This window comes from Ochotona princeps, chromosome 3 (genome assembly GCF_030435755.1).
Source record: "Ochotona princeps isolate mOchPri1 chromosome 3, mOchPri1.hap1, whole genome shotgun sequence".
NCBI classification, from domain to species: domain Eukaryota; kingdom Metazoa; phylum Chordata; class Mammalia; order Lagomorpha; family Ochotonidae; genus Ochotona; species Ochotona princeps.
In genome coordinates this window covers 65595728-65621596 of record NC_080834.1, presented here as the reverse complement: position 1 = coordinate 65621596, position 25869 = coordinate 65595728, and the positions used below count along the sequence as shown (strand labels likewise).

The window sequence follows — 25869 nt, the reverse complement described above, 5'->3', positions numbered from 1 at the left end:
TCAAAACACAAAACCCCGTGTCCCCAACAGCCTTAAGTAGACGATCGTCTTAACTAGCCTTAACGATGCATTAAGGAACTCTCCTGAAAGCAAAGTGGTCCCGAGCAGGTACAGACAGCATCTCTCTCCAGATGGCTCGTCTTCTGGGCCACTGCGTACTACATACCTACCAGTCAGGGTTGGCAGTCTTTTACTTACATATTAAGTACTGTTCGTACACTAACAGAGAAAAGGTGTACAAGTATCATTAGATCCCAACAATGGCAACTGTGCAATGCTGCTCTAACACAGTGCTCAAAGTAGACCAAGCCCTTCTCCCATACTCACAGCCCACTTTTTACCCAGACAGACTGGGTGTAGAAGTGCAAGTCTTTGTTCAGGACAGAATTCACAGCCTCTTCGAGATGTAACTCTCTTCCTTCACAATGTTCCAGTGCAAAGAGGCTGATGGAGGGCTCTTCAAAAACCTAGCAGCACAGAAAAGAGCAAGCACTGTTACAGAGTAGCCAACCACAGACATGCCGGTGTGGACACAGGGCACTCTGGCTACATTACAGTCACCACGTGCCTTGGCCTCTAAAGATATTACATAGTCAGAACTGTACCAGGAAGACTAGATTCTGTTAGTAACTTTGATCCACATTTTTAGTTAAACATGAAGTTCTCTGAAAAGCAGTCCATTTCCCAATAAAAAAGGGACACCTCGTTGGGGCTGGCATTGTGGTCTAGTAGGTTGTATCATCACCTGCCACTCTGGCATCCCATTTGGGCACCAGCTTGAGTGATGCTCACTTCTGATTCAGCTCCCTGCTAGTGTGCTTGGGAAGGCAGCAGAAAGTGACCCAAGTGCTTGGGCCCTTGTACCCATGCCAGAGACCCACAAGAAGCTCCTGGCTCCAACCTGGCCCAGCTTTTCTGGCCTTTTGGAGAATGAATCAACAGATGTTTTAAGACCTCTGTCTATCTTGCTCTGTAATTCTGCCATTCAAACAAACAAGTGAATCTTTAAAGAAAGGGGGTCCCTGCTTTAAAATTATATGTCAAGTCTCATGCTGCAGTGTAAATGTATAGGTCCTGCCAGTACTTTTGACTGGCAACAGAATAAACATGAACTGAACAGCACCTTTATTTCCTAGCAGGTCACAGGAATGGACCTGGGAAAACAAGACTTTAAGGCTCCAAGCTCACATACACATTCCTAGAAGGAAATAGAGCAAATCATTCTTAATTAAAATAACAGTAATAACTGGCATGACCAGGGACAGGATGATTTCTGCATATTCACCAATCATGTCAGGTAAGAGCAGAAGCAGTATTGTTCTTTTCCATTTGTTATGTGCAAGACACCATGCCAAAAGATGTTTAGGGGGTAAGAGACCAAAAGAAAAACCATCTTTGTGTTTGGGCCATTATTAGCTCATAGCTAATCAGGAGAAATGGACAGACATAGTGATGCAACTGGTGGCGGAAATGGACGTGCTCTGTCAGAGTACAAGCAGAAAGCAAGGTTATTTTTAGCAGAAGGAAGCAGGAACCGAGGGAGTCTCACGGCTGTGGAAACATGTGAGTTCAGCCTCAAAGATGCAACAAGGAGTCTAGGAGGCAGATATGCGGGTGGAAGGGGTTCCATACAGAATAAGGAAGGCACAAACAGGACATGTTAGTAGAGTGCCAGAGCAGAGTCTGACAGAAGACGGCATCGAGTGCTCCCACGGTTGGTTCCTGTGTACCCAGCTGCCTGCTTCCCATACCCTGCCAGGCTGGAGAGATGGATTACCAACGGGGTGTTTCTGAAAAGCTTTTCAGCTAAGGAGGTAAGACTGGGCTGCAATGTCCGTTAGAACATCAGAATCCAGAGTACTGGACCCGGCGGCGTGGCCTAGCAGCTAAAGTCCTCGCCTTGAACGCCCCGGGATCCCATATGGGCGCCGGTTCTAATCCCGGCAGCTCCACTTCCCATCCAGCTCCCTGCTTGTGGCCTGGGAAAGCAGTTGAGGACGGCCCAATGCATTGGGACCCTGCACCCACGTGGGAGACCCAGAAGAGGTTCCTGGTTCCTGGCATCGGATTGGCGCGTACTGGCCCGTTGTGGCTCACTTGGGGAGAGAATCATCGGATGGAAGATCTTCCTCTCTGTCTCTCCTCCTCTCTGTATATCTGACTTTGTAATAAAAATAAATCTTTAAAAAAAAAAGAATCCAGAGTACTAACACAAGTGACCACAGATGGTCAAAGGATATTATGAATAAAACCAACTGGCTCTTGGAAGTGACCTGCAAATACAGCCTACATAAGAGCAAAATGATTCATGAAAGAGTTGCTCCTCATAGCAGTTGGACTAGCCAGAGGTTTGAATGATTTACATGCCTATCAAGAGGGCACTAAGTTATGGTCATTCTTAGAGAAACAGCACACAGATGTAAACTGTATTTTTAAAAGCTTCTTAATTAAAAGATTGCTAAAATCACATTATGTGAAAAATTCATATTTTGAAAAACTATGCAAGGATATTTGAAGCAAAATAAAATTTTAAATTCCATTATTTCATGAATACTTCGAAGTACTCACATATTATTAGGAACATAAAGTAAGTGGGGCCCAGCTCAGTAGCCTAGTGGCTAAAGTCCACAACTTGCCTGTGCCAGGATCCCATATGGGCACTGGTTCATGTCCCAGCGGCCCTGCTTCCCATCCAGCTCCCTGCTTGTGGCCTGGGAAAGCAGCCGAGGACAGTCCAAATCCTTGGGACCCTGCACCCGTGTGGGAGACCCAGAAGCAGCTCAGCTCTGGCCATTACAGCCACTTGGGGAGTGAATCATCGGATGGAAGATCTTTATCTCTCCTCCTCTCTGTATATCTGACTTTCCAATAAAAATAAGTCTTTAAAAAAAAATAACAGTGGAAAATTCATTTCATATGCCTGCATTTTGTAGAAAAGGAAAACTGACTCATAAATTTCTGCCTATATTAACAGTAATAAGTTTTTTTTTAAGTAACCATACCATAACTACCTGCTGGGAAGATAGAATTTGAGGAGATAAAAGAGGAGTGGGAACAAAGATTTTCATTGAACACCTTTTGATAATTTGCCTTTTTAAACTATGGGAATGTTGATTGAGAAATTTATTTTTTCTTTAGGTTTTATGCAAATGCTTACACCATGTATATTATGTTTGCTTGCATACAGTTTTTATTTTAAAGAATTGTTTTGTTTTTATTGGAAAGGCAGAGTTACAGAGAGAGAAATGAAGATAAAGATTTTCTGTCTGCTGGTTCACTCCCAAATGGTGACAACAGCTGGAACTGGGTTGGTCTGAACACAGGAGCCAGAAGCTTCTTCTGGGTCTCCCATGTGGGTAGCAGAGGCCCAAGCACTCAGGCCATCCTCTGCTGCTTTCCAAGGCCATTAGTAAGGAACTGGATTGGAAGTGGAGCAACCAGGACATGAACCAGCTCCCACATGGGGTGCCAGTAACACAGATGGGGGCTTAGCCTACTACACCATGGCATGACCCTGTGTATGCAGGTTTTTTTTTTTTTAACTCTTAAAGCGCCTTCATGCATGTCTAGTAGCTACAAACTCATGTCCAAAACTGAAAATTTTCAAGTTGAGAAGATAGAGGTGGGGAAATTTTTAAACAAGAGTGCCTCTTACACTTCTGATCTGGGGAAGGAGCAGGTGTAGAGGTAACTTCTGGAATTCACAGACTCCGAGTGGCATGAAGTCAGGAGTGAAACTGGATATGGACGAGGCTAGAACTGTTGCCATTCACAGCAGGTGACAGGCCTGTGAAAGCGACAGTCAAAAAGACAGCCCTTTACACTCCTCCGAGGAGGAAGACAATGGCTGAGACAAGACTGTGTGTTCTTGTCAGTCAGGATGCCCTGGTAGCCTTCACAAGAAGCATTTCAGGGACATGCCTGAAATGAGCAGTGAAGACTACTGAGAGACTGCAGAGAAGCACACAGAGTCCTCTTTTAAAAGAGAAACTGGGTGAAACAAAAGAGGGAAGTGGGGCAGGGGACCAACAGCATGCTGTGGTCATAGTGGATGCCTGAACGGAATTAAGAAAAAACCTAATGCAAGGCAGAAGGGATGCTTCCGGGGAAGGAATTAAGGCTGCCTCTGATGGTTTCTCTCTGCCTGGAATTTAACCATGGGGGAAAGGATCACACTGGAAAATACAAACTCCCTCTGAAATAGAAGGAAAGATGGATAAAGGATGCTGAGAAATGTCCATTTAAGATGTGGAAATGAGCGAGTCATTTCTGTACACATTTTGTAGCCAAGGTGGCTGATCATAGGAGGTCTTAAAAATAACTATTCCATGAGACTTTTTGCTATGACAAAATGTCACATTTCTGAACTTTCTAATATGGTAGCCACTAACCACAAATGGCCAAGGAACACTTACTTGAAAGGCAGCTTGTATGAACAAGGGATTAAATTCATTTCTCGCCTAAATTTAAATAGTGCTGAAGAAGGGACTAGAGGCCCTGAAAAATCATGTCACTATGTCCAGTGAGACAGCAAGCAGGTTGAAAAGGCTGCCCAAGGACATTGGTTTCGAACACCTCTGATTGCAGAACAAGAGATCCAGTCCTAGACAAGCAATTAGGAGTAGCCAATAGGCAAGATTAGGTACTTCCTAGGCTGCCAAAAATTCAAACATTTAAGCATTTTAAGAACTTAGACAACAAATCGAAAGCAACCCTACATTACAGACTCGTACAGGTCATATGATGTAACTGTTTCATGTCCTGGAGAGGTTCATTTAGGCTGAAAGCCTATTATGAGAGTGGCACCCCTTATCAGGGCACTGGTTCCTGGCCCCTCCACTTCTAAGCCAGCTTCCCACCAACACTTCTAGGAAGGCAACAGACGCACCCCGGCCAATAGCTTTGCCTGGATCAGACCAGGCCACTGCAGAATTGGGGAACGAACTAGCAGATGGAAGCTCTCTCTGTTTCATTCTTAGATGGAAAACCTGTGTTTGGTTCTTTCCTTTCAAGAAAACAAATTTTTGAAACATAATAATACATCCTGAATTGATTTGGCAGCAAGACTCAATGTGAATAACAGAAGGCTGTTTATCATATTTATCCTGTTTAAAAGGTTACACATACATTTCACTGTAGAAACAGAAATTTCTAATTGTAAAGCAGCCATGAGCGCTTCCAGAACCCTACTAGAATTACCCCATATGCTACATATGAATCCTGTTACTACTTAAAACTGGGGAAGTTGCAGATTCACAAACACATTCAGCTTAGGGATGACAGAATTGAACTCACTCATCTATTCCTTATTACTTATCTTTCACGTGGGTACTGTAAGTTTCTCCCTTTGGCGGATGAAGGGTCCAAGTACCAACAGTCCGATAACAGAATAGATGTGAGTGGCAAGCAGAGAATTACAAGCAGTACTCACTCCATCTTGCTCACCAGGTCATCATGATGTCTATCATCTGTATTCTTACCTATCCCACAGCCTTCACAACCATCTGTGCCATTGTAATTTGACGCTTTAAGGTCCTAGTACAAGCACTCTGCTAGAGTGACTACATTTATTTCAACACATTTTCAATATCATTGGGTAAACTTTTAAAATGAAAGTAACTACTAATTAATGACATACAAAAAACAGTAAGAGTTGCATCTGGGCAGTGTACAGTTCTTTGAGTTTCAAACTACTATTTCTATGGAAAAGGTATTGATAGAACCTTAGAGTCCCATTAATTGGTTAGGCCATGAAGATAACACATAATTTTATTTCTAAAACACACTGTCATCAGCCATTGACAACAGCCAGAACTGTACAGTGCAACAATTTTACCTTATCACCCAATATTTGGCAAATGAATCAAGACTGAAAAAGTAAATTTAGTTGGAGAGACTGAAAGGAAATTAACCACAACGTACACATCAAACAGCATTCAACTCCAAACAAATGCCAGAGTGCTGGCAAAAGGCTTTTCTGAATAATAAAAACTTAATTCAAAGTTTATAAATCTATAATAAGTTTAATGTGGAATATTCTAGGATTGGCCTACTTAACAAAATCACATAAACACTTGCAGCTTACGAAGGTTCAGTGTTGCACAGAAAACAGGAATTAATGATTGTCCAATTGTTAGTTTTAAGACCAACTTAGTTTTAAGTGTTTAAAATCCAGTGGGTTTTAAGCTGTTTTAACTCCACTGAGCACTTGATGTGTCCTTAACACTTCTGATCCTGCTCATTGGATCTTCATGCTTTGAGACGAGAAAGCTTAGGCTTACCGTGGTCGGAAGCTTGCCCCGAGTCAGGACTTGAATTAAGTCCTGTCAGACGCGCAAATCAAACTTTTCACCAGTAAACTATAATCCTTCTCATACAGGATCTTTATTCTGGATTTAAAAAGTCAACTTCATTATAGATCTAACTTTCTTACTGTCTTTTTACCTTAAAAATTAAAACATATGTCAAAGGGAATACGTAACATACTAGATGGCCAAATGCCCAAGCACCCAGGAGTAGTTGCATGTGATTTTACTGCAGTTGTTATCACCTTTTTAGAATAAATGAAACATACCAAGTACAAACACACTCGATCCCTCCACCCGCAGTGTCTACTGTACGAAAGCAGAGAATCCTTCCAGCTCATATTGTTAGATTTCCATTCATAGTTGTGCATCCTTTGGCATCTTACTGTGCCATCCCCAGAAGTCTGTTTTTCTTGCCTAATATGTTTGATGGCTGAGACACAGTTGGGGTTCTCCGCTTATTACACTATAGTGTTGCATTCTCTTCAATGAAGAATCTGGTGTACTTTCATCCACCAATATAATTTTCTCATAGTACTGATGTTTCTTAAAGTACTTACCATTTGCCTGTATCTAAGCCTAAAGTTAACTTGTCCCATTTGGGGAATGAACCAGCAGATGGAAGATATACCTCTTCCTCTCAATACATGCCAGATAAATAAAACTTTTTTTTTTAAAGATTTTATTATTTTTGTTGGAAAGCCAGATATACAGAGAGGAGGAGAGACAGAGAGGAAGATCTTCCATCCGATGATTCTCTCCCCAAGTGAGCCGCAACGGGCCGGTACGTGCCAATCCGATGCCAGGACCAGGAACCTCTTCTGGGTCTCCCACATGGGTGCAGTGTCCCAAGGCATTGGGCTGTCCTCAACTGCTTTCCCAGGCCACAAGCAGGGAGCTGGATGGGAAGTGGAGCTGCCGGGATTAGAACCGGCGCCCATATGGGATCCCGGGGCTTTCAAGGCGAGGACTTTAGCTGCTAGGCCAAACCGCTGGGCACATAAAACTTTTTTTTAAAAGAACATTTTATGTGTAATTGTTTTAAATGGGGGAACACATTTTTATGACAGTCTTTTCGTCTAAACAAAATGATCTCTCTCCATCTTTTATGTCCCTGAATTATAAATGTCCTCAAGTAACAAGCTATTTTGTGTTAGCATTATTCCTAAGTAGCCTGTGGTTTATTACTTATCTTGTATCCAGCAACTTTTAAGTCTCATAATTTACATTTTTAAAAAAGATTTATTTTATTTCTATTGCAAAGTCAGCTATACAGAGAGCAGGAGGAGACAGAAAGCTTCCGATGATCCACTTTTGTCTGATGATTCATTCCCTAAGTGACTGCAATGGCTGGAGCTGTACCGATCTGAAGCCAGGATGCAGGAGCTTCCTCCAGGTCTCCCACGCGGGTGCAGGGTCCCAAGGCTTTGGGCCGTCCTCAACTGCCTTCCCAGGCCACAAGCAGGGAGCTGAATGGGAAGTGGGGCCACCGGGATTAGAACCAGTACCCATATGGGATCCTAGGCATGCAAGGCGAGGACTAGCCACTAGACCACTGCACTGGGACCTCATAATTTACATTTTATTGATGTTGTTTTAATCCTTTTAAACTGGCTAGAACTCCAGAGTCCTACTGAATGTAAGTGATGACAGTAGAGACCCTTTGTCTTGTACGCGAATCTAAAGACAAATGTTTCAAATATCTCTTTACAAAGCTATCTGGGCCAATATCGTGGCATATCATATTAATCCTCTGCTTATGGCACTGGCATCTCATATAGATGCTGGTTTCAGTCCCAGCTGCTCCACTCTAAATCCAATCCCCTCCTGGGAAAGCAGGGAGGATGGCTCAAGTCCTTGGGACCCTACACCCACATGGGAGATGGGGAAGAAGCTCCTGGCTTCGGATTAGCTCAGCTTTGACCACCTGGCCACTTGGGGAGAGAATCAGTAGATGGAAGATCTGTCCCTCCCTCTCTCATTCTCTGTAACTCTAACTTTCAAGTAAAATAAATAAGGTGTTTGCTGTGACAATTGTTGGCCTTCACTTTCAAAATATACACAACAGCTACTATGGATCAGGCTCTGAAGTGCAGCAGTAACCAAATTCTTCCGTACTTTGTAAACTCACTGCTTCCCCTCATTCCATAGCTGGGTTTATCATGTTCCAATATTTGTAGGTGTGCCTACCTAATTCAGTTCTCTTTCACAGAATGAGTCACTGCCTTGCCAATTCCTATTCCACCTCTGCTCATTTATGTCATCACGGACATAATTTTATTTGAAGCTTTTCTGCATTTTGTTATAAGGTTTCTTTGGCTTTGCCAGTTTACAACTGCCAGGAATGGATTCTTACTTCAAAGATGGCCAAACTTTCATGCCAAGCCACCATGGCAACGTTACAGAGGCAATGTACAGACTGCTGCTCCCATGCAAGTGCAGAAAAAGCAGGTTTCGCCACACGGTACTTGGCAGTTACAGCCTTCTTGGATCTATCAACAGTTGCTCATGCATCTCTCATCTGTACATGTCTTTTTCTTAAATATACTGTCTGACTTTAAAGCATTTCTTCCATAGCTAGCAGCTGAAAAGTGCTACTTTTTCTTTTTTTTTTTTTTTACCTTAAGTCTCTCCCTACCAATTCCTCATGTCTGCAGCTACAATGAAAACATTGTAAGTGGGTAAGACGCAACTCTATGATATGTCCAAACTTCCATCCCTTATGGAAAAGTATCGCTATATAAATATTACCTACTTATTTTAAGGCACAAATAGATTTAACCTACTTATTACACATTAGATTAATATCTTTATAGCACTGCACTAAGCAGAGAGGACAGAGGTGTAACAGGTAAAGGCCACAATAAATCTACTTCTCTGTTCTTAATGACCTCATAGGCTCAGTACTTGTGAGGTAGGAAGAGAAAAGCATCTTGACATGAAAGGGTATTTGAGGCAGAAAAAAAAATACTTTAAGACATAAGGGTCACTGAAGGCTTCTTAGAATTGAAGTCCTTTAATCAGATCCTGAAGTATTTCACAGAAAGAGAAGGTGCATTTTATGCCTCCACCTAATTAACCTAGAGAAAGTGGAGGGAAGGTATTTAGGCAGAGGTGAGATGGTGGGGAGGGTGAAATTTTGTGAATCAGATACACAAAGAAGATACAGCAATTATCATGGAAAAGTAGAGTCTGGAATTTATCAGCTTATTCCCTCCAAGTTGCAAAAGGAAAGGCCAAAGAAATATGAGTTAAGTGACCATACCAACATGTTGGGAAAGAGAGAATGAGCCTGTGGACTTAATCACGGCAGTAGGAAGAGAGGAAACATTTTAGACCCATTGAAAAGTAGAACAGCAGACACCTATCTGCAGACTAGATGTTAGAAACCAGGAAATGGTGAGAATGACGTGGGTAATGATACTGTCTTTGAAACAGGAAGAAAGAATCCCAGTTGAGGCAACTACCTAGACTGCCTTGTACTAGGAGAAAAGCACAGAATAGCTGTTTGGCATTCTGGGCCTGGTTAATGCCAATTCTGTGTTAACTATACTATTACGCCAGCGCAGTGGTCCATTCCATTTTATTTTAAAGATATAGGCGAAAGGGGAGAAGCACCTATGTGCTACCGTGGATGCATGCCAGCCACCTGCTGCCATCACCACCACCACATGCACATAGATGGCTGAACATTGCTAGATCCAGGAAACTGGGGACAGGTTGGACTGGAGGCCACTGAGGGCTTGTTTGACATATCTAAAATGATTTATGGCATCTTTCATGGACAGGGCCACTGCACTTCCAGGTAGCTGAGGGAGCTGAGATGGGGTAGCTCAGAAGGCAGAATCCAGAGAGACTCCTTGGGTTAGGCCAAAGCCCTTGTTCATATACACAAGAGCCAGGGTTGGGAGCAGACTGGGCCAGGTTGGGCTGCACATCCACTGGCATGTGTGAGAACTGGGGCTGGGGGAAGGCCACTCCAGGCGGACTGCAGCATCCACCAGTAGGGGATCTTTGTAGACACCCTTGGCTAGACTACAGTACCTGCCAGTGCATGTAAGAGTCAGGGTTGGGGATGGCACAGGCTGGATTAAGCCATATTGGTACACTAGACCAGGACTGGGAGATGAGTCAGGCTAGATCACAGCACCTGCCAGCACATGGAAAAACCAGAGCTGTGGGTGGGGCAGGTAGGAATTTTTCAGGATTGCCCCAATTAGGCCAGAGCACTCAGTGGTGCATGAAAATGCTAAGCCTGAGGCTGCAGCACCTGCTGGTTCACTTGAGAGTTGGTACTGTGGCAGGACTGACCAGGCAGCTGCATCAACTAGTACACGTATTGGCTGGTGTAGGCGGTGAACTGGGCCCCACCCTGCACCAGAGGAGCATATGAAAAAAAGATCAAAGACCACCCAGAGGAGAATCCTTAGGAGGCTCCCCAAGTGGACTGCTGCGTTCAATCCCTGACCTAAGGGGAAATCACACAGACGTGGTCTGACCCAGAACACATGCTGCAGGACTGACTGGCCCTCATGCAACAGTGGAGAGCATACCCAGATGAACATGAAAGACGGCCAGCTCGTCCAGGCCAACCAAAGAATTCAGCAGCACCTCATAAAAAGATGTAAAGAAGGACAGGTTGAACAACACTCCAGGCCAGGATTTGCAATAAGCACCTATGGCTGTGTTCACATTGAAGTGGACAAGGACAGCCAAGAGACCTTAGAAAGAATGAAATGAAACAGACCTTGGAAAGAAAGAAATGAACCAGAGAGCTTCTCGAGAATAATCAAGGCCACACACCCTCAGAACACTGCTCCCTACATAAGGGCCTCAAAGGAAACAACAAACGACCCTTGCCATGACTGGGCACTGATTAGAGCGACAGCAACGGAGCAGCATGCTTCCTCCCCTGCCCTTGCCATGGACACAAGGGGGAAAAACTGAATCATTTACCTCACATACCTTCCACCTCCCTGGCCCTCTATCCTAATCAGAGAGCTACATGGGTCTGCAACCCCCTCACCTTTGTAATAAACATTAAAATAAAAGTTAAAAAAATTTTAAAAAAAGAAAGGAAATGGGGAGGAAGAAACGAGACTGAGAAGGTTGCCTATGATGATCCACCTGGATCTGCGGGTGGAGCTCAAGGGGTAACGGGCTACTGATTACTCTGAAGATCTAGCAGCCATCCACTTCCATAGAGGGGAGAGACAAAGTTATGATCCTAGATATTTCCAACCACAGAGGAGAAAGGCCAGAAGGAAATCTATGGACAACATCTACACTGGAGTCACCAAGAGGAAAGCAGATTTGGATGTAATAACATGAGCTTACAGTGTCATTAATCCTTATTTTTAAAAATCATATTCGGACCCGGCGTGCTGGCCTAGTGGCTAAAGTCCTTACCCTGAACACTCTGGGATCCCATATAGGTGCCGGTTCTAAATCCTGGCAGCTCCTGCTGGTTCTAAATCCTGGCAGCTCCACTTCCCATTCAGCTCCCTGCTTGTGGCCTGGGAAAGCAATCGAGGACAGCCCAAATCCTTGGGACCCTGCACCTGTGTGGGAGACCTGGAGGAAGTTCCTGGCTCCTGGCTTTGGGATTGGCGTAGCACCAGCCATTGCAGTCACTTGGGGAGTGAACCAGTGGATGGAAGATCTTCCTCTCTGTCTCTCCTTTCTGTATATCTGACTTTACAATAAAAATAAATAAATCTTTAAAAAAATCATATTCATATTTGGTACACAGCAGGTACTCAACACTTGAGGCCAATATAAGTATACTCAGCCATGTTATCATTGTGAGGCACAATGACAGGAGTATTTAAAACAGGAGTATTTATACAATTCAGCCACCTTAGGAGTCTCCTCTGAGCAAATAAAAACAGAATATCTTTAAACCTCTTCTCCCAAATTGCAAATCTGCCCTGCTTTTTTAATTCAAAGAACCATATCACACTCATGCACCAGTCATCACCTCTGGCCTTTCTGTCACCATGTTGTGCTTTCACACCCAGAATAATGATTCTAAATATAGGAGGCTTTGGTTTCTGGTTTCAGACTAAAGGAAAACAGTGAGCTCCACTAAACCTCTTTCATCTTAAAGGTCATCATATAATCACTGTTTAACACTTATCAAACCAAAATTGGTGAACATTTTAAAGGGAAACAAGTCCAAAGTCACTCAATTCATCATGGGTTGAAAGATATTTACGTGTATTACCAAATGTAGTACTTCCCCAGAAATACAACTGCATGCCATGAAGAGCCTGATGAAAACCCAGGCCTTAGAGAGTTCATTTACCCAAGGCCACTTAATTTGGTATTTTTCTCAAATGCTTGCACAGAATCATCATGGCATGGTTATGTTAAACTTTATGACATTAAATTAACTGCAGATCTTGGAATTCTGAGAGGGAGCTAGAGACCACACTCAGACAGGCTCCTTTGCTTATCTACACACACTGCGTGTGCCAGCCAACAAACCACCTTCCCTGAACAGCAGTGTCAATCACTTTTCTAGATCAGTTCAATTTGCTACAATGGCAGAGAGAACATAGAAAAAATTATTCAAATCATATTGGCCCTCATTTGATCTAAAGTCTGTTACAGAGAATGTCTCTTTGATTGTATACATTTGCGGGAGAGTATATTTAGTCTTTGAAATGTATTTACTCTGTCCACTTGAGCCCCATCCCATGGAAACAAGCTTAGTTTTATGACACACTTTTGGCAAGAGCATGAAGTTCCAGATATGCCTCTGTGATCAGGGTCTCATTCCCTCTCCTCCACTATCAAAAAATTAGGTATTTCTCCAGTGAGAAGTCCTTCCTCTAGTCGAGTGCCAATGTGGAAGGACTAAAAGTGTACCTAAGCCCAGTTTAAACCCGAAATGCTACTGTCCTAAAGTTGCATCAGTCACAGAGATTATGGGAACTATTTCTGTAGCTTTTTTTTTTTGAAAGGTAGAGTTACAGAGAGCAAGAGGACACAGAGACTCAGAGAATTTTTTTTTCTAATTCAGTCCCCAAAGGTCACCTCAGCCAGAGATAGGCCAGCCTGAAGTCAGGAGCCAACAGCTGCATTTGGGTCTGCATGTATGTGGCCAGCTTCCACTGCTTTCTTAAGTGCATTAGAGCAGCAGGGACACAAACCAATGCCCATCATGGACGTGGCATTGCAGACTGCAGCCATACCCACTATATAGGATACCAGCCCTCGGACTGTGGGAACTGTTGGGAAAGGTAATCAATGTTCGCATTCCCTGACCACGAGAATCCCAAAGCCCGAGAGATTCTTCTTTATGTGTAATCAGAGATACGAATACTTACTTGCAGAAGAACTGAAGGCTGTCAAAGATTTGAAAATATGTGTTAACAATTTGTTTTCAGAAGAGTTAACTGGGGCTGTGAAATGTTATGAGTTACATTAGTTAGAAGTAGAACTATAAACTAAGCTTCTTTCATTCTAAAATAGTTGCAACACTGCAAATTAGGCCTCCGTGCTCCTCTGCATGAAATACAAGTTAGCCCAGAGCAAACTGTCATTTACAAAACATACTGATCTTGTTTGAAGATGAAGGTTAAATCATTATGATGCTGAAGCACTAAGTCACGGCATGTCTGGGAATCCCAACTGCAGCCGAAGAACTCAGAACTATATGGTTCTAACTAGTAAAGGCAAAAGCAAAGCATTAGTTAGCTGGACAGAAATGTTTCTTAGAATGAATCCAGAAACACACCGCACTGTGATATAGGCAGTGGCATTAACAACAAATCTACAGAAAAAAAAAGCATCAATCCCTAAGAAAGAATACAGTGTGTATATTTATGTGATGGGGGTGGAGGAAGAGGGATGCAAAAATTAGGGAAGAGCAGGTGCAGAGTGTCCGCAGTATATAAACAGGAGATGCTGCAGGATGTGACCGATTAGCTGGGGACTCGCAGGAATCTCTTCAGTGAGAACATTAGTCTATGTAAGCTCATCGTGGCATCTATCTTATTTAACCCAAATCTTAAGGTATTTAATTCAGTTGCTCATGTTCTTCAAGAAAAGCAGGAAAAAAAATTCTGAAAAGTTCTCCAATTGCTAGGCTCCATTTAATACAAATCTCTAAGTTGACTTTCTGTTTTACATTATCAGCCGTCCCAGCTCTGATCAGCTCAGGACCTCAGGGCCCCCAGGGTGAAGTCTGGCAGGTGTCACCAGGTTCATACTACTTGCTAAGGCCCCTTACTGGTCAATCTATGGAACTTTGCTTGGATACCCAACCTCATTTCACACTGCATTGCAACACCAACTTGACACCCTAAGGTATCTTCATTAAAGAGCTTTCAACAATTTAAAGTATATACCAGGATAAGCATTAGGGAAATTAGTATGCTGCCTTTCAAATCTGAATATACACTTCAGCAGGTTCTAGGAGCAAAGTGCTTCCCATCCGGCACTTCAATGTACAGTGCCTGGATATGTGACCAGAGACATGCAACCGCACATAATAACATAAATATTTCTCTGTACATTTTAATTTAAATTTTAATTATTCATTTTTCATCTCATGAATGTTTAATAACTGTGACTCTTCAAAGAAAAGTAGTAATACTCATTAATTTTGACCCCATTTCTATAATGTTGTCCCCAGACATTTAGTTGGTTTAGTTCTCTGAATTAAGAGTTCAGCAAAAAAAATCCTTTCAAGATGGTAATTTCATAGCTTACAACTCTATAATTTGCTGTTAGTTAATATCAAATAAGTGCCTACCTAATGATTTGATGAATAAAACCTGCTAATAAAATTCATTTCCGGGTAAATGTAGACAATTTTCTATGCTTTTTGTTTTTTAGTATTATCTAAACCTGCAGAAACTGTCAAGAGCACACTCTTTTTTCAAACCAGTTTTCCTAGTAGATAAAAAGCATCACCAGCTACTTATTCTTTCCAGTTGGCAATCACTGGGCCACTCAGAGACAGGGACTATTAATATTCTTATTCTTGGGCCAAGACTCTATTCTTAGTCTGATGCCCAGAATACTCTCTCCAGGAATGCCTTGTGAAACAGGATGACACTGCTGAGGCTGAGATCAAAGATCCTCAGGATGGCCATTGACTCAGGAGTCAGCTCTGGCTGAAAGGCCTGAGTCACTCCCCTGCATGCAGTTTAAGCCTTGCCCAAGCACGGCCTTCGAGATTCAGCCTAACTGGGCATCTCAGAAACATCCTGGATCCTCGCGACTTCCCTTTCCTCAAATATACCGACCAGGGGCCTGGAACTAATTCCCCAGAATTGTATCCCTGTGTTACTCAAACTCTCAATACATTTGTTGCAAAAGAGGGCCATTTACTCCGTAAATGTGGGCTCTGCACTGACCCAGATAAATGTGTACACACAGGCAGAAAAGCCCTTGTTCTTCAAAGCCTCATCACTCAGCCTCAGCTGGAATCCATGCTTTAAAGTAACACATAAACCCCAGTAGCAAATCACATGTGACTTACCTAACAGAATAATAAGGTGATCAGGTTACTACTATTTTGTTTTCAAACTTATTTTATCTGAAATGTAGTTACACAGAGAAAGGGAGAGATAGAGATCTTGTATTCAGTAGTTCACTCCCTAAATGGCCACCACAACCATGGTTGGCCAGGCCAAAACCAGGAACCCAGAGCTTCTTCCAGATCACCCACGTGGGTGCAGGGGCCCAAGCACCTGAGCCATCTTCTGTTGCTTTCCCAGGTGTATCATCAGAGAATAGATCAGAAGCAGAGCAGCTGAGACTCAAACCAGCACCCATGAGATGCCAGCACTGCACATGATGGCTTAACTCAATGCTATAATGTCAGCCCCAGGCCACTATTTTTAATATTTAAGTAGCTAAAACAATAACATCCATGGAACTAATAGCTAACATTGAATACAGCATTCATCATGCACTAGGTATTTTACAAGCATCACATCATTTAACATTAATGAGCAGCCTTACTATTATTTGCTCCACATGAGGAAACCGACTCGTTTTGTCAGTGTTACCCAAACTAGTTTAAGTATCAAACTTCAAGCATATAAGCTCAAATCAAAGTTGCCTTAGTTCTGAGTTATGCACTCCTGCCTTAGACCAAAATGTAATTATTACATTCTGGTCAGATTTTAAGAGTGAACCTTAATTTTATAACCAGCAAGTAAATTTATTCTTTTTAATATTTTGAAATTCTGATTATTTATTTTGTATCACTTCTTCCAATTTCACACTGACATCCATGGTGAAACTGGACAAGAAAAAAGGTGTCAAAAATATTCATTAGCAATGTACTTACGTAGTCAATGGGCTTGAGGGATTTGACTTTTGAGGTTGGGCACCCGCAGGAGGTAAGGTCAGCATAGAGACCTTCTTCCAACACACACTGATGATCACACACGTCCTCTTGGTAATACAGGATCCAACTACAAGATGAGTACGTGATGCTCAGTAAATTTCATTGAGCTAGCAAGTGCAAATTGGTCAATGCTGTAGAATTTGGGTAGGGATAGGACATTGAGGCCATGGTGCTTAGCAGCACATTTTTTTTTTAAAGCTATGACTGTCATTACCTGATTGGTATTATTTCACTATGTCATGAGCAATGCTATGATTGAACATATCCTTAATTTCTTGGGCAGCAAAGCTAAGAATCCGAAAAGTTAGATGTCCAAGGTTCCCCTAACAGGTTAACTAAAGAGATGAAATTTGAAATAAGACGGCATTGCTTCTAACTAGAGATATTCAAGTTCCTTCTAGTACTAGGATCAAATTGTGGTGATTGATGAGTACTTGTTTGTATTCAGCTTGGTGGTCAGAGAGGTTACATTCATAAACTCACACAGGTATACAACTTGTATACCTATCACTTGTTCAACTGTTAATAGAAATTTTTGTAACCTTCAAAACTAAGCTATCTTCAATACAGTAATCATCAAAGGCTCAGTTAAGACATGCCCTTCTGAAAAGAAGTCCTAAGGGAGAAATGAACTGGCTATTTAAATGTTGGGTGTGTTTAGGTTCTAGCCCTTCAGGATAACTCTGGATAACCAGAGACATACATGCTCTGTGACATTATGTATTATGTCCTGTCACCTCTTCTGTGTAATAAGCATTTTCAATATGCCAGGCAGGGAGTCAAGTCTTTCTTTACTTAGTCCTTCTAATAATTCTTTGAGGTAGGCACTGTTATTATTCCTTCTTTCCAGAGGAGGAAGCTGAGGCTCAGAGTTGACCTGATTTGCTCAAGGTTACACAGCCAGTGAGGAAACTAGGCTCTCCGAAGCCTTCCAGGCACTTACACAATCGTTAGGACTCTGACATTCTTTATTCAACTGTCATTGTATGCTTCTTACATGAAGAACTAATGACTAATGTGTCCTAAACTTCAGGTCAGGAAGTGTCTCCTCCAGAAAACACTCAATGTTTCTCTTTTTTAAAAAAACAAAACAACAAAAAATATTTTATAAACTATTTTCTTTTAGTGGAACAGAAATCCAGCTAAATAATACTAACAAAATTATTTCAGTTCCTAGGTACTTTCTTTACTTCTTTCTAAAGAGATGCAGATAACCTATCTAACTTATTTTATACGTGCTAATATCACAAAATTATCATATTCTTTCATAAAAATATAAAAATAAGCAATACAAAGAGGCTCAAAACAGAAGAGCCCACAGACTGCGGACAGTGGCCGTTGTGATACACTGGTGAGGACATCTGCCATCTATCACATACCAGAAATGATCGCCAAAGATGAAATACTTCTCCAAATCTTCAAATCCTCTAGTTTGTTTTTTAAGGATAAAGTAAAAAAGATTCTTCTGAAATATAGCTTACACGTAAGTATTGACCAAAAATTATTTTACTGTAGTGCATAGGTCAAAATAAATAGCATTGCTGGTTAGAGTTAGCAGAGATCTACAATATTTGGTACAGAGCAAGGTTAGTAAAATACCGCTGGTGGGCCAAACTGGCCTCACTGCCCATTTCCATACAGCCCAAGTCAAGAGTGGCTTTTACATATTTAAATGCCTTTTTTAATTTAAAAGACTATTTCATGACATGTAACTATTAAATATAATTTGAATTTCAAAGTCCATAAAGCGCTACTGGAACACAGTCATGCCTGTTCATCATCTATGACTGCTCTGTGACGCAATGGCAAAGTGTAGAAGATAGGGAAGAAACACAAAGTCAATTGACAGAGGGGAAAACAAGCAACAGTACAAAGACAGAGAATGGACAAGACTGTGAGACGAGCTGATGCTAAAGGCTGAAAGGAAAGAGTTTAAATTTGGTCTACTGGAAATAGAGAATGACTGCAGAAATTATGGCAGATTAGTAAAAGTATTACATTGCATGTTGGGACAAAACATGGGCCATTATTGCTTTGTGGTAAACACTGGGAATTATACAGTAATCAGCAGCCTGAAGTTCCCCAAGTGGAAAAACGTGAGTTCATATTATCTATTGATTCAAGAGAACAAGGAGATGGCTTAAATAAGATACTCCAAAGGAAAAAGGGAGATTTTGCTAGGTTATTATATTTGATACATAGTTAACCCACAGAAATGCATACTTAAAAACTGTTAAATTTGTAAATTTTGTTATGTTTACCGCAATTTAAAAATGATAGTATATAGTTTAGTCTTCAGAATCTCATACAATTGCCTATACATGTAAAAAAAAGATTCCGTATATGGTTATAGTTGTAAAAATACAGTATTTAAAGTAAAACAAAACAAAAAAACGTGGTTTTTTTTGACATTTTGCTTGTAAATATAGGAAGTCCTAACTATGAACCTTATTTCCTCCTTTGTGAAATGGGATAATGAGTACTTGAAACAAAGTTTTAAAAATTTAGAAGTAGCATGTTTTACATGTGCAAAAATAGCAGTTAGTCTTAACGGCCTTCTATACTGATATAAAATATGAACATTCGAAATATTTAGAAAATAATCAAAGATAGCAATGAGAACAAAAGCATCAAAATGATCCCAAAGTTGGTTAATCAGCCTTGCATTTTTCTGTATTCCATGAATCAAATATAAATTCATCAAAATTAATAAGAGGCAAGTTAGTAACTGGCCAATGGACAGAATTTTTTAGACTCACTGTGTATGCAAAAATAAAAAACAAGACTCTGTAAATTTAAATTTAGTTAATATGTAACAGTACAAAACTTACTAAACATACTTACCAACCCCGAAGAACTTTGAAAGAACACGGTGTGAATGAAGTCAAATCAGAAATTTCATTTGTAACATCTACGCATTCACCTTGGAATCCTGGTTTACTGAATGCTTTGAGCTGCAGGAATGACACAACGGTTATTTAAAAAAAAAAATCAATTTTTTTTTGACATCACAGGCATGCAAAATACTGAACTTATGTTTTCATCTCTTATCAAAAATTATTCTTAATGTCATATTGTTCTTTCCAAGAGAGGAGGTCACCATTTGTTTACCATTTTTATCCAGGTCTTGTACCACATTGTGGACACAGAGTCCCACAAAATCATTCTACCTATCAGAGCCAATCAGCATCACTCTTCCAGTGAATGTGGCCCTTGTCCTTTGTGTCAAATTTTATCCACTCTGGTGAAATGAGATGCATAAAGAAAAAAGCAATCTAGTGCTAAATACCAAAAAGATCTGGATTAGTTTGGGGGACAGCTGATGTCACTCTTCTGTCCCTAAGTCTTTCTGATCCCCAGTTAGGAGCAGAGAACAGAAGTATGAGTGCATGCCCGTGAGTGAGCATGCAGGTCTGTAAGAGTAGCAGCAGGTGGTAGAGGAGACCCTAACAACAGGATTAGAGGCAGGGTTCTGATGGAGAGGGAAACATGCCTGTGTCATGTCTTTCAGCTTCCAGGCTTCAGTTTACCTTTCTGGTAACAACACCTTCAATGTATGGCTTCCAGTTATGCGCAGCCATGTTCTACTGTAGTCCTTCTTATCAAGAAAAATCCAGAAAAATCTCAACCATAATTCCCTTTAGATTAGTAAAATAAGAATGCACAACTCCAGTGGCCTTGGGAACAAGAAACTTCTAATAGAAAAAAATTAACTACCCACCTAAGCATTTCATTTTACAATGCAGACTTGAAACAACATGGCCCACAGGTCCACCTTGCACTGACAGGCCCGCTGTGGCTAAGAGCGCACAGTGAATGAGCTTCAGCTCTGGCCCGAGGTAGGGCTGTCACTGAGAACAACCAAAGCTTGTGAGTAGTGATGTTCATCTCCTTCAGTTCCCCAAGTCGTCTTAGTGATAAAATTGTTGCCTGACTGTCTCATTTTGCTCTGACTTTGGCGTGATATCAAAGATGAACTAAAACCAGAGAGGTGAAAGACTCGATCCCCCCTGAGCAGCCGGGCTTGTGCAACATGGCTTCTATGTAGCTGGTCCATTGCAACAGCAAAGGACTCTGCCTTCAGGAGATGTGATCCAGGAAGTCTCCGTGACAGCCCCATGGGTGCACGCAGAGGACAGCAGGACTCAGTCCAGAATCCAGACAGAATTACACGTCCTGACGTGAAAGTTTCAAAGACCTGAAACTACAGAGTTAATCACTGCTAGCCTCTACAAATGGAGCAAAATCTGGAGTATGTAAATGTTATCTTAATTCACAGTAATAATAAGAACGGCCATATCAGAACATAGACCACAGTTGTTTTCTCACGCTTGTACTCCCATTTGGTTGAATTACTTAATTTTTTACAGGCGAGTCTAAGATTTATACTTCAACATTTTACCATTTCTCTAAAACACCCAATTCTGCACCACTGACAATGCAGATTTAGCATTATCTCACATAAGTATATAAACTGGCCATGTCTTCTAGTATGTCTTCATATACAGAAATCATTAAAATTCACATATATGCAAACAAGAATTTGATTTGCTGAGTTAGTCTTTGTTCAAACTTTAGAAACCTGATTTCAATTAATTTATCTGAGTTTACTTCTACCTGCTTACTCCAAAGTGACATGCAGTATATGGTTCACCCAAAATTAGCACCCACAAAAGTAACACATCATTCTGACAACCTTGTAAATGCATCAAGATAGAACAATTTTCATAATAATGTTCTGAGAATGGTTCACATAGAAACCAACCCTATTCTTAGTAATTATTACATTGTGGTTTTTACTATGGATAAAATTAAATGTCAGTGCCTAGGTAAAATTACGCTTTTGGAGGAACGGGTAAATCATTATGCTATTTTTCCCTTCCATATTAAATGGAGAAAAAAATTATACATATTAACTCAGGTTGCTGAGAGCCTAGGCAAAGAATCAAATGAACAAGAAATGAATAGTTTTCAAACTGCATCCACCCCCCTGTGTGACTTAATCCCAAAGCAGTTTGTAATGTAACTTTTCACGTGTCTTAGAATCTCCCTTTGAGGCCAAAATAAGCTTTCTAATGATATTGTACAAATGCTTTTTACTGTGTAATTTTCATTTACATTAAACAGAAATGAAATGTAACTGTGGGTTTTTAATCTGACATGACAAATCTAAAAGGCCAAGAATTTAATTACACAAGCTGGGTTCAAAAATTTATTCCATCATTTTTATCTGATTTTATTTACCCCAATACTAAAATAATTTCTACGAAAAACCTTCTTTCCCATTCTCCCAATTCTTTGGATGTCTCCCATACAAAAATGAGGGTTGCTAAACAAAGAAAGACCTTGTTTCCATTTCCTGTTACATCACACCTTCCTCACAATGCAGTATTATGTACTTTTCACAGCAATTACAAATCCAACAATAATTTTATTTCTCTGATCAAAGAAGGCTTTCTTAAGCAGTTCTTCCTATTTCTGTATGCTACACTGCAGATCTGATCACAGTATCACACACATAACAAAGTGTTTTCTCTCTGTTCCTCTTGGATCTTACTAACCTTTGCCTAAAAGTAATTTTATTAACCTCATACGTTAACAGTAACCACACACCTTTGATCACTGTAGAATTCAAAGTGGCTAAATTACCCAATATAAGAAAAGAGCCATTTGCTTCTCTTACTTGAGACTGTATATAAAATGGAAGAGAGTCTGAGCACTTAAGGAAATCTAAGTTTTCCATTATGTTTGCAAATGTATTTGAAAAGGATTCTAGTTACATGGGGTACCTTCACTGGGTCAAAGATGGGAACTGCTCAGAATTTCCAGAGAAGACTGCCTAACTCAAATCTCCCCTGAAAACTGAATTCACTTTTCCAAAACTGTTTAGTAAATGTTCAAAACTCATTATGAGAGAGAGATGATGATGATGATGATGATGATGACGACGACAATATTAAGACAATTCGCCTTCTATCTTCTGTTTTGCCTGAGGGGAAAAGTTTTTAAAAAGCTGCCACCTGCTAATGATGAAATCTATAAAGACCCAGTCTATCCTGAGTTGGTAATGAGACTTAGTGACATTTTTAGTTTTGAAGAGAAACCATCTCCTTGACAAAGGGCTGTGTTCTTTCAGAATCGCAAGACATACTTTTCTAAGCTGTTTATAGAATAACCAGCAATATTTTCTTTACTGAAACACCTATATTCTGGATTTTTCACTCTGGGGGTTCTCCCGAAAATCATCGGCATACAAACTTCCTGGCTTCAACTCCTATTCTTCACACAAAGGGAACATGAACGCCCCATGTGAGTAAAGCAGTCTGTCGGGCTGTCACAGCTACCTGAGAAGGAGAAAGCACTTGCTAGTTCCTGAATGGGACAACAGGCTATCTGCCAACACACCTCTGCTTACATTTAGCCAAGTACAAATAAGAACTCCCCAAAGTGAGGTCCCCTGGAAATAAGAAGAGCCTTGACACTGGGTAAACTAAAAGGGTGTGCCACATTTGTAATTAAATTTCAACTGATCATAAACCTGTCAGAAGCATGCAGGTGACAAGGTAGTAAATGAGGCAAATCCAGCAAAGTGAGGCAGGGACTTGTTACTGGGCGTCTTACTGCTGCTTCCTGCCCTTTCAAGTTGGACTGGAAATACTATCAAGAAAATCCTTTCACAATCTGCCCCAAACAAGGAAATCAAAAAACAGGAAGAAGGAGGCAGAGACCCAGAGAACCAGAGCTAAAAAGAATGGGACATTTCAACTGGGCTTAAAGCTCAGAAAATGTGCAGTTGAAATTATTCTCCTTTAACTCTTTTATCTACTCCTGTTATTTTGAGACATGTTACAAAGTTCTTGTAAAAATCCACAGTGGGGAGTTTCCAAAAATCAAAACAAAGATCTGGCAGGAAATATCTCTAAATACAACAACTCAATTATATTCAGAAAGGAAATGTTTCCAACAGGCCTGAACTAATCAAAACTAAAACCTCAAAGCCTTGTGAATTGAAACACAGTTAATCACAGTGGATCTGAGAACCATAAACACTGACAGGAGTATGAAAACACACACACACATTCAGAAAAAAGAAAAGACAGTTATGTAAAGGCAGTAGGTGCCAAATATTTACAATTAACCACTATACTTGGGTTTCTGACAGTGATTTTTATGAACGTGTTATTCAAAATGAACTAGAAAAGGCAATGTCTTCTCTTCCCTTTTCATGGTATGGCTTTACTGCTCATAACATGAGTTGTCTTTCTTTGATTAAAAAGCCTGAGTATCGGGCCCAGCGGCGTGGCCTAGCGGCTAAAGTCCTCGCCTTGAAAGCCCCGGGGTTTCCCATATGGGCGCCGGTTCTAGTCCCGGCAGCTCCACTTCCCATCCAGCTCCCTGCTTGTGGCCTGGGAAAGCAGTCAAGGACGGCCCAAACCTTTGGGACCCTGCACCCCCGTGGGAGACCCGGAAGAGGTTCCTGGTTCCCAGCTTCGGATCGGCGCAGCACCGGCCCGTTGTGGCTCACTTGGGGAGTGAATCATCGGATGGAAGATCTTCCTCTCTGTCTCTCCTCCTCTCTGTATATCTGGCTTTCCAATAACAATAAAATCTTTAAAAATAAAAAGCCTGAGTATCTGATTTTGTCAATTAATGTCAAGCACTAGAATGTCTAATTTTTGCTACCTCTGTGTAATATGGCACTTACTGAAAGATGGAATTATTAGTGACAATGCAGAAGGATTAGCAGCATAAAATAGGCACAATATCTAGCCCTCAGTGGAGAAACAAACATGAGGCTCCAAGGAAGGCTCGCTGCTCTTCAAACTACTAACACACTGCAAGTGAAAAAGTAGGGTTCCTACTTCACCAACTGCACTTATTTTGATGAAGGTATTAGAAATCACAGTTAAAGAACCAGATAAAGTCACTGACTGCTCCATGCTATTTCCTCTTCCAGACATAGGCAACTGTACTATCAAAGAAAGAAAAGAGTTGTCTGTCAGAAAGAGTGGCACAGTTTCAAAATGATATTAATTGATCATAGGTGCAGCTCCATCGTGGTAACACAAAAGGAACTGTGTGGTAGTAACAAAGGTGGACGTTCTTGTGCTCAATCTACCATAAAAACTATCCGAGGGAAAGGAAAAGATGTGGGAGAAAGGGAATGAACATTCTTAGTAAACCATTTAAAAATGATAAAGTAAAAACTATTTCCAACATACCAAATGTGGAGGTTCATTTATCCCAAGTGGTTCCTGCAAAATACATTAAAATACTTTAAACACTGTCATCATATACTCTTGGCTATCTTTTCAAATGTTTTGAAAATAATCCTTTGAAAGGTAAATTCTGAATGCTTTGAGCAAAGTACTGAACTATTGCCCTTCAAAAAATAACAGAATTTTCTTATAATAATTCTAGTGTTTGTAACTCAGTTTGAATAGTGGCTGAAAGAAAATGTGCCTCAGTGACCCTGCTGAAAGTCAGAATTTGTGATCACTATTTCATGTGCACCCTTACTGTTCTGTAGCTAACGAGTTATCCAAATTTGCTACAACTTTGTAACTTTTTGCACAAGATTACCCTCTCCTTGTGGAATGGCTTTTCTCCTTGGAAAACATTCCTTTTAAACCCTTAAAATATCACTCAGTAAATTCTGATTCTCCCCAGCTCCCCAGTCCTACCACTTTCCCTGACTCCACATTTCTGCCTACACACTTCCTTTTCATTAGCCACACCATCATTAATTGCATATAGATTTATCTTCCCCTCAAGATGAGACTCATCAGGGTAGTCTTCTCTTTTATCTCCGGTGATCAGCAGAATAGCTGATGTATCAGAACACTACATAAAAGTTGTTGAGTGAATAAATTACAGTATCATTTCATTCATGTGTTATTATCCATACTACCCTTCTATGGAGTCTACAAAAGTTTGTAAGATAACTGTCTGTTTTATACATATATGCATGATTAAACACCTTTACTTCCAAAACAGCTCTTCCACACTTCCACACTTACATGTCACAGATATTTGCTATCTTAATATTTCACTCACCAGCTGGACAGGTCGTATTGACATGATTGTATTACTTGATCCTCCCCAGTCAAAAAAGCATTTATATTTGCCTTTCTCTAAAATGTATTGTTCTCCACAAAAGAATTTCTGCTGGTAGGCAACCCATCTGCAGGG

General features: G+C 40.8%; 1 protein-coding gene across 1 annotated transcript in view; it reads right to left on the bottom strand.

The window, feature by feature from the left end:
• The window catches only part of CRYBG3 (crystallin beta-gamma domain containing 3), a 126518-nt gene that overhangs the window by 9015 nt on the left and 91634 nt on the right, over window positions 1-25869 (bottom strand). The window contains exons 14-18 of the mRNA XM_058661778.1: window positions 25735-25861; window positions 24900-24932; window positions 19522-19631; window positions 16618-16744; window positions 328-467 (exon numbers count right to left, since the gene is read on the bottom strand). Of these exons, the coding sequence (XP_058517761.1) occupies window positions 328-467; window positions 16618-16744; window positions 19522-19631; window positions 24900-24932; window positions 25735-25861 (537 nt within the window). The remainder of the gene's footprint in view (window positions 1-327; window positions 468-16617; window positions 16745-19521; window positions 19632-24899; window positions 24933-25734; window positions 25862-25869) is intronic.